At 54.9% G+C, this 8,906-nt stretch overlaps 1 protein-coding gene across 2 annotated transcripts; it reads right to left on the reverse strand.

Annotated features, from left to right (window-relative positions):
* Positions 1-625: 625 nt before the first annotated feature.
* Positions 626-7,803, reverse strand: PAM16 (presequence translocase associated motor 16). Of its 2 annotated transcripts, XM_027610062.1 has the most exons (6): positions 7,667-7,693; positions 6,431-6,526; positions 2,640-2,724; positions 1,711-1,847; positions 1,243-1,308; positions 626-786 (listed from the first exon to the last, which is right to left on the reverse strand). In XM_027610062.1, the coding sequence occupies exons 1-6, from the start codon at positions 7,667-7,669 to the stop codon at positions 700-702; spliced, it is 474 nt and encodes a 157-aa protein (XP_027465863.1). In that variant the 5' UTR covers positions 7,670-7,693; the 3' UTR covers positions 626-699. The 2 variants fall into 2 exon arrangements, with proteins under 2 accessions (XP_027465863.1, XP_027465864.1); XM_027610063.1 differs by lacking the exon at positions 6,431-6,526 and having other exon boundaries at positions 7,667-7,803.
* Between the last annotated feature and the right edge of the window lie 1,103 nt (positions 7,804-8,906).

Raw genomic sequence — 8,906 nt, forward strand, 5'->3', positions numbered from 1 at the left:
CCTGGTATGGGTTGCCCACCCCCAGAATGCGGCACTCAGAAGCCCCGTTCCGGGGCTTCCTTCCAACCCAGAGGCTGCCACAACTGCCAGGTCTGCTGCTAGGAGGGGGCAGGGTGCTGAGGGGCCAGAGATGGAAGATTCTGGATGAAACATCATGGGTTCAGGTCCTCACCTTGCCACTACCTGCTGTAACTTTGGTGAGTGCCTCCGCTCTGGGGGAGACACAACTCCCTGGCCTCGGTCCAACAAGAGTCTGGCAAAGGCTTCTCTTTCCCAGCCGCACTGGAGCATTCCACCCAGATTCCAGAGATGCTAGGGGAAAGGCGGCCTGCGGCAGAGCCGGGGTGCAGGGCTCTGTACCCGGTGGGAAGGGTGAGGAAAACCTGAGGACAGTGAGACTGCAGGAGGGGCCTGGTGTGGGGGCCGTGAGGGCAGAGTGGCCGCAGCCGGTCCGGGGCAGCTCAGCGGGCAGGGCTGGACTGGCTGGCTCCTGGCCAACCTCACCCACCCCAGCCCTGCGGGGTATCAAGGACGCGTTAACAGGGATGCAGTGCCGCTGCCTCCCTCTCCCCGCTGGCAGGAAGAGCAGCCTGCCTGCTGGAAGCTGGATGTGTGCACTGAGAAATGCGGAAAAGACATTTATTACCAAACTATAAATTAAGAGGAGGTGGGCAGGGTGCAGTAGGACGAGCTGAGTGGTCACGTTTTGGGCATCTGTTCCTTCTCTCTGTTCTCCTGGGCCTGGATCCTGAGCTCCTCCTGCAGGCGCTCCCAGGCTCGGACCACCTGGGGACGGAGTTAGAACCAGGCAGGGCAGTTGAGTGGGATGGCCCTCTGCTCTTTCCAGGCTCCGCACGGCAGTGGGCAGGTCTGAGCTAACAGCTTGGGAAACAGAAGTGCCCCCTTTACCAGTGTCCAGCATTCCCAGGGGGACAAGGCCCAGGCACACCACACTGTCCACCAGCTAGTGGTCCTGTTCCCTCAGAGCCATGGCTGCTGGGAGGGCCACTGTCCAGGGTGACATGGGGCCCAGGCCAATTCAGTCCAACCAGTCAGGTCCTGTGGAGCTGAGGCAGCTGGAAGGAGTGGCAGTTTAGGGGGGCCTCCCTGAGGCTGGGGCACCAAGGAAGGGCCCGGCACACCTTCCTGCCTGCCAAGTTCTGAACTGCCCAGGAATGAAGGATCCCCAGTGAGAAGAGGCGCCTTGGCTTGCCCCCCCTCCCAGCATCAAAGAGCACTCACCTTGGACTGCAGGTAGAAGGAGCCACCCACGGATTTATCGTTCACCTTGAATAGGTGTTCATAGTTCTGCAGGGGAGGGGAGACGGTGAGAGGGTGTGCGGTCTCGGGGTTACAGAGGCAGGGGAAGCTAGGAAATGACAAAGAAGGAAAGCCAAAGGGTTCAACCCTGACGCCCCGTGTGTCCCACTATGCAACCCCGGAAGCCACTATCACTGCTCAAGGACAGAGAAGTGGACAGGTGCTCACGGGAGGAAGGGGCTCTGTCTCTGCCACTGCTTGCCTCGGGCCTAGAAACAAGAAGCTCCCGCAACTTAGGAGTCCAAGCTGGGTGCAGCCACAGCCTCCACATCTGCCTCTTTCCGCCAGGCCACCCTCACTCCTCCTGATCCTGGTGGCCTGACCCCTCAGCCTGCCATTCTGGTCTGCCCAAGCAAGACCGGTCTTAGAGTGCCAGCCTGGTAGTCTCACCTTCTGGATCTCCTCAGGGCTCAGCTTGGAGACATTGAGAATCTGCTGGGCCTCCTGGAGGCTGAGGCCAGACAGGTTGGAGGCAGCTGCAGACTGGTGTCCAGCACGTCCTCGAGCATCAGCTGCTGCCCGGCTGGCTGTATGGATACCGGGGTGAATGCTCAGCCCTCAGCGGCCCAAAGGTTCCCCTGGGCCTTCCACGTGGGCAGCTCAGCCCACTAGGCGCATGGGAGAAGATAGGCGCAGGGACCAGGGAGCATCCCTTCTCCAGGAGTGGTTTTTTTTGGGGGACTGGATGGGGAACATATGAAGTGAGGACTGACCCCACTGGAGGAAGGGGCAGGTTCTGGTCCCCAAGACCATGAGATGTCCCTCTTCTCTCCCCTACCCCCTCATCCCAAGTGACAGCAAGTTGGGGAGCTTGAGGCTACAATGGGAAGTAGGATGAAGCTGCAGGTAGGAAGAGGCAGTAACAGCTCAGTTGAGACCTGGCTGCCCACCAGCTACCTAGGCCACAAAGCAGGTGGTTTGGGTGACCTCTTCCCTTTCAATGGCCCTAGAATCAGTAGCCATTAAGCTTTTTCTTAAAGGTCAAAGAGTAAATATTTTAGGCTCTGCAGAACAATTGAAGTCTGTGTTGTAATTACTTGACTCTGCCTTGTAAGCAACCAGAGGGTATGGCTGTGTTCCACTAAAACTTTATTTACGAAAACAGGTGGCCAGGTGAACCAGCCTGCCAACTCCCGCCTCCCTGTTCATGTCAACCAGTTTCCCTTTCATGAGAATGTCCCAAAGTCCAACAATGTCCCTCACCCCCGGAAATGCCCCAGGCTGCCAGAGGGTCCCTGCATTCACTATGGGCCCAAGGTGAACGGCCATAGGTAGGAAAGGAACCCCCAGCCCAGGGGGAGCCAGGGGCTCAGGCTTACCTGCAAACTCCTGCCGCAGGGCCCGGGCAAAGGCCCTGCCCACCACCTGCACCCCCATCACAATAATCTGGGCCAGGTATTTGGCCTGTGGACAAAGCACGTACCTGGTTAGCAGGCTGCATTCTCCAGAGATGGGACCCTGGAGAAGGCTGCCGAGTGGCTAGGTCTCTGAGGTAATGAATGATGAAGCACAAACAGCAGGCACAGGCAGCTCCTTCCAAAGTATCCTGATAAAGAACCTCTGCTCTGGGTGGCTTCAGAAGCAATACTATGGCCTAGATCCAGGACCAGGGGCTGGTCCCAGACCATTAACTCACCCTGCCATCCCAGGCCTTCCTTCTGTGCTTCTGAGATTGGCGGCTCCCAGCTTTCTTCAACCAGCAGGGAAACTCAGGTAGCCTGGAGCCACCTCAGTTCTCCCAAGATTATTCACCACCATTCCAATCAACACAACAAAAGTGAACAAGACTCTCCACCTTTAGGCAGCAAAAAGCCCAGTAGAGGGTCATTCAGACAAAGGTACTGAGGGCCAACTGCTGAGGGAGAGGACTGGCCACCAGTTCCTCCACTGGTTCAAACACATGCAGTCAGCTAAGCTCTGCTCAGCACCCGGCCTACAAGGATATACAGAAGCCAGCCATGCCCTCAGAGCTTCTCACACTGACCCAGGCCAGCAGGGAAAGCGTCTACAGTGGCGCAGCAGTTTTCTACCTAGAGATGGCATGGTTCAATGCACCACGGAGGGACAGAGAGTCTCATGAAGCATGCCCAGGAGTGAAGAAAGGCAATGGAGGGAAGCCTCAGTATGAGATGGAAACTCTGGGAAAAGATATTTCTACTGGGCTGGATTTTGAGGGCAGGCAGAATCACAATGGGAGTCCTGGGGCTTTCTAGGCAGAGGGACCACGGCGAGTCCAACAGGACAAAGTGTAAAGGTTGTCCTGGGAGCAGCCAAAAGCACAGGGGACTTGTAAAGTCATTAGAGATAAGACTGAGAAGGTGGCTGAGATAGGAAACTGTACAGACCCAATTGGGAACAGAGATTACATACAGACAGCACAGGAAATGGCCCGGTGCGTGCAATGGTACAAAAGAGGGTATGCAGAGGACCTGGAGAGCACTCACTGCAGGTCGACACTGCTTACAGGCACAACCCAGCGGTTTCCCTTTCTCTTCTTTGCCCTTGTTTGTTGTTAGATGTTCCGTCAGTCAATAAGTATCAACTGAGCCTGGGTGCCAGTCACTGTGCCAATCACATTCTAGTTACTGGGCCATTTAACCCAAAAACTCAAGACACCGAGGCACAGGGAGGTTTAATGATCAGCCTGAGGACAGGTCTAGTACTCAAGGGGAAGGTGGGCAGGAAATCCCAAATCGGTGCTATTAGCCATGGCATCTCCAGGCTGCCCACCCCACATAGGATCCTGCAGGGAGGGCAACTGAGCAACCTGACAAGGATCAAGGACACAACCCAGAGGCCAAAGAAGGGCTCGTCAGATTCCAGTGGAATCTGGACTCCAGAATGGGCCTGGTTTGTCTTCCAATGAACCTGCCCTCACGGGCAGGGTGGGATGTTTGTTCTGGGACATTAGCAGTAATTAATAAATGGAAGTGGGTTTGGATTTCACAAGTAAGTAGAAATTTCATTAAGTCCTGGATTTCACACCAGAAAGCAAAGCTCAGCGAAGACTCGCCCCAGTGATCAAAGGGAGGGGGCAGGGCTGCAGCCAGCTGTACTGTGGGTGTCAAGACAAATAATGGATGCACTGCAGGTTGGGAAGTTGCCCAACTTCCCCCTCCGCCCCCAAAGCCCCTCCCAAGTGGGACAGGAGGTTCCCAAATGGGGTGCTGGTCCTGTGTGAGGTACGGAGAGGCTCAAAGACCAGTAGGTGACTTTAGAGGGTTCCGTGGGCCTGCACACCCTTCGGGCCTCAGACCATCTGTGCATCTGCCTGCCACACACCCGAGGGTGGCCCCACTGCTCTGCCCTTACTGCCCACAGACTTCTCAGCAGTGCTGGCTGCTGCTCAGTAATGAACGTTAAGAACAGAGAATGCAACTGCGCAGCACCCCCAGCCACTGCTGCAGGCTTCAAACCACCGTGGCCTGGTGGCCTGTCATTCCCGCCGCCAGAGCTCCATGGCTGCCCCACAGGCTGGAGTAGCCTACGGTTTCAAAGGCCACCCTGGATGGCCAAGGGCGCTGCCTGGCTGGTCCACGAAGGTTCCTTTCGGAGGCCTCTCCAGGGGAGGAAGTGTGGCGTGTGGTCATACAGACGAGCTTTGGGATCACCTGTGTGCAAATCCCAGCTGCGTGCCTGGCACAAGCTCTCAGGTTCCCTCAGCCTGTTCCCTCACCTGTGAAATGTGGCCAACAATAGGGCTGTCAGGGATTCGATTAGATAATGCTTGCAAAATCCCCGGCCCAGAACCTGATGATACAGTAGGTGCTCAATAAATGTTGCTTTTCATTTATTACTCGTCTTTGTTTCACAAAGCTTGACAACGGTCAGACACTATGGAGTAACAGAGCTTTTCCCAATAAGGCAACTCATTTGACATATCTGCTGATTCCTCAGGGGAGAAGCCTGCAAAAAGCCAGGTGACATGCCAAGGGCAGTGAGAAGCAGTGTGGAAGAGGAGGGAGAGGGCTGCTTTGGAGCTATAACCTGGACTCCTGGCTTGTCTTCTTGTTAGCTGTGTGGCCCTGGGCAAATTACTCAACCTCTCTAAACCTCACTTTTCTTATCTGCAAAATGGGGAAAACAGTATCTTCCTCTTGGGGGGCTGCAAAGTCCTCAGGAGGCAATCCACATAAAACCAACTGGGCAGTCAGCAGCAGGTTCAAAGTGGCCCAACAGCTGTCTTTGCTTCTGGACCAGATCCTGCTTGTCTAGAGATCATCCACCTATTCAGTACCCAGTGCCAGCTGTGGATCAGCCATGCTCAGAGTTCTGCCAGTGACAAGAAGTGATGAAGACAGCCACTGGCTAAGGCCTCTCCTAGAAAGTCCCAAAACATCCCACAGTCCACTGACTGACACTTGGGCCTGAAGACCCGGGACAAGAACAACGGCATCCAACGCAGGCCAAGCTGCCAGTCAAGGAGCAGAGGTCAGAGCCACAGGCCGGCAAGCCCGGGACCCACTGTGGATGACACACATGGTTTCTCATCTGAGGACCAAAGCTCTGCAGCTGGGGCAGAAGAGCACAGGCAAGCATTAGGGGACACTCAGGAACGTGGCTTATCTCATGTTAAGCACATCAAGAAAGAAAACTGCTTTCAGACAGACCCATGTGCAATGTTCCCTTCAAAGCCCAGTTCCAGGCTCTTCGGTCGGTGGGCAGAGACTGCCACTGAGACTAACCCCCTTCTCAAGGAGGCACTGAGATGGGAGGGGGGCTTTGTTGACCCAGAGCCCCTGCAAACCGCCGCTGGCATCACAACTAGGCAGGAGGGCAGTCAGGACCATGGAATGCCTGGGGGCCCCGCCTATGGCTGGCACAGCAGCCCAACTGGTATTTGAATGAATGTGATAACCAGGTCACCATCCGCAAAAACTCTATGCCCCCAGAGAGGGTTTCCAAATTCCTGTTGCTACCGCTCCCTCTGCTGGAGTGCTTCGGCCATCCCCCAACACACACAACTCTCCACTGCCTGCAAAATCAGTCCACTTCTCGGCTGGACATTCTCAGCTCTGTGGCTACAAACGACTTCTCTGCTTTTCTCTCCCCTCACCACTCTCTGCCCTGCGGCCCTATCATCTACTTCTAAATCAGCTAGCTCTCTTACCTGTTTTACCCCAATGTCTCCCAATTCACACACCATACAGGTCACTCTTCTCAAGTATTCAGTGATTTTAGCGTATTCACAAACTCTGTAAATACACTAAAAAGTACAGAATATTACTAGTTCCAGAACGTTTTCATCACCCCCCGAAACAATACCCATTAACCCTGAATGTCCTCCCTACTACTCTGATGCTCTGTCAAAACCCAACATCCTTCAAAACGGTACCGCTCCCCACCCCAGTGAAACCTTTCCAGAACACTATCTTTTCCTATTAATATGCTGTCGTATTTTACAGACTTGCCCGATTCTTCCTTTAGGATACAAACTCCTCCAGAGCAACATTTTACTTGGCTCTTGAGGGTAGCTCAGAGTTACACACAGGGATGCATGAGAGGGACCCGGTTCAAGGGTTCGTTGTAGGTCCTCAGAAAAACGGCAGCGACCGGACTCAACTCGTCTCTGAAACAGCTGAAGTGACCCTGAAGGAATCAAACTCCCTCAAATTCAGGGTCCTTCTCAGTGAAATGGGGACAAGGACAGTACGAATTTCATAAGCATTAAATGAGAGAATCCACTAAGCCCTCAGCTCAGGGCCTGGCACTTGCAAGTTGTTAAGTTATCCTTATCATTGGTTAAGAAGTGGCTCCCCAAACCGACTGCCTCAATCACTTGGGGGAACTTCTAGAACCTCCGGGGATAGAGCTCAGGACACTGCATTTTTTTAAAAGGTCCCCAGGTGACATGTCGCAGCCAGTGTGGCCCAGGTCTGTGGATGGGCTCCAGGTGCCAATGGTACCGCAGAAACGCTCAGCTTTCGGTGTCGCGGGGCCTGGTCAAGCCCCAGGTGTGCCACTTCCTTGGCAAAGTCTCGGAGCCCGTTTCGTCAGCTTTCAAAAGGGACAATAACAAGCGACACCATCAACTAGCTGCGGGCCCGCGAAGGGGCTCCCGGGCCGGACCTGGCCTCCCGCGGGGGCTGTGCGCACATGGCGACCGCCTCTGCTGGGTATTTTCCGGCCGGCTACGCCTGCCCTGCCTTCCGGTCAAGCGGCTCTCCGTGGCCCCGGGGCCGAAAGCGCCCGCCGAAGTCCTCCCGGCGCGACGCCCCAGGACCCCGGTTCCCGCCGGGCACGCAGCTGGTGCGCGGCGCCCACAGCCCGGCCGGAGCTCGCCGCCCCGGCCCCGAAACGGACTCCCTTCCCCCCGCCCCCGAGCAGCACCCTACCCGGGGCTCACCATGGTGGTCGTTCCGCCCCGGAGTCGCGGGCTCCAGCTTCCTGGCCCCGCGGCTCCAACTCAAGGGCGGCCGGCGGGTCAGAGGTCAAGGGAAAGAGCGCGTGCGTGACGCCGCGCTAGGCATGCGCACTGTTCCCTCCAGGGGGCGGGGTATGTGGTGATGTAGTCAGTGGGCGGAGTCAGAGGCGGAGTCGGCCTCGGTCTCCGGCTCAGAAGACGACCGGGGGCGGGCGATGGGCGGTCCCAGGACCCAAAGTATCCCTCACGTTTATCCTGCTGCGCTAGATGCAACAGAGTAAATACATTTGTCAAATGCGGGGCAATTTCTTCCCTTCATTTTGCCAAAATATTTGGTACTAAAAGATAGGTAATAAACCTACAACACCCCACGAACATGAGTAGGATGCCAAAGTCTCACAAATATATAAGAAAACAGGAAACCTCAAAACGGGTTTCCTTCTAGGTTCCTTCTGCCTGGGAAGATCTCACTCTCTCCTCCAAGTTCTTGCTCAAGTGTCACCTTCTCAGTGAAGCCCACCCCGCTCCCCTACCAACGCTGCAACTTGTCCTGCATTCTTTTGTGTTTTAGTAACGGCTTTGAGATAAAGTTCACTATTTTAAAGTGCAGTGCTTTTTAGTGTATTCACAGTTGTGCAACCACCACCACTAGAACACCAGAACATTTTCATCACCGCCCCAAAACATCCCTACCCATTAACAATCACTGCCCCTCCCCCAGCTCCTGGTGACCACTAAGCTTTGTCCTGTCCTATGGCTTTGTCTGTTCCTTTTTTTTTTAAGCTTTTATTTATTTGACAGAGAGAGCCAGAAAGCACAAGTGAGGGGAAGGAATGGCAGAGGCAGAGGGAGAAGCAGGCTCCCCAGTGAGCGAAGAGCCTGATGCAGGACTTGATCCCAGGACCCTGGGATCATGACCTGAGCCGAAGGCAGCCGCTTAACCTACTGAGCCATCTGGGCGCCCCTGGATTAGTCTGTTCTGAACAGCTCATGAAAGTGGAATCGTACTGTATGTGGCTTTTTTGTGTCTGGCTCTCAGTCCCCTCTATTTTTCCCTCCCGGAGTTCTTAATCTTACTTACCACCTTCTGCCATATTATTATAATTCATTTATTTTATGTTCACTGTTTATAACCTGTTCCTTCCCACTAGAATGTGGATTCCTGGTGGACAGGACTTTTCTCTTTTCTCCAGTCTTGGACAGGTGGCTGGCACAGGGAAGG

Source organism: Zalophus californianus, chromosome 10 (genome assembly GCF_009762305.2).
Source record: "Zalophus californianus isolate mZalCal1 chromosome 10, mZalCal1.pri.v2, whole genome shotgun sequence".
Taxonomy (NCBI): Eukaryota; Metazoa; Chordata; class Mammalia; order Carnivora; family Otariidae; genus Zalophus; species Zalophus californianus.

What these genes read in the sequence shown, in the direction of transcription:
- PAM16 (XM_027610062.1), bottom strand. An exon ending in GAGACATTGGGGTAAAACAG is followed by an intron (nt 2,725 to 6,430) that starts GTAAGAGAGCTA and finishes CTTTGTCCACAG; the next exon opens with GCCAAATACCTGGCCCAGAT. An exon ending in CCTGCGGCAGGAGTTTGCAG is followed by an intron (nt 1,848 to 2,639) that starts GTAAGCCTGAGC and finishes GTATCCATACAG; the next exon opens with CCAGCCGGGCAGCAGCTGAT.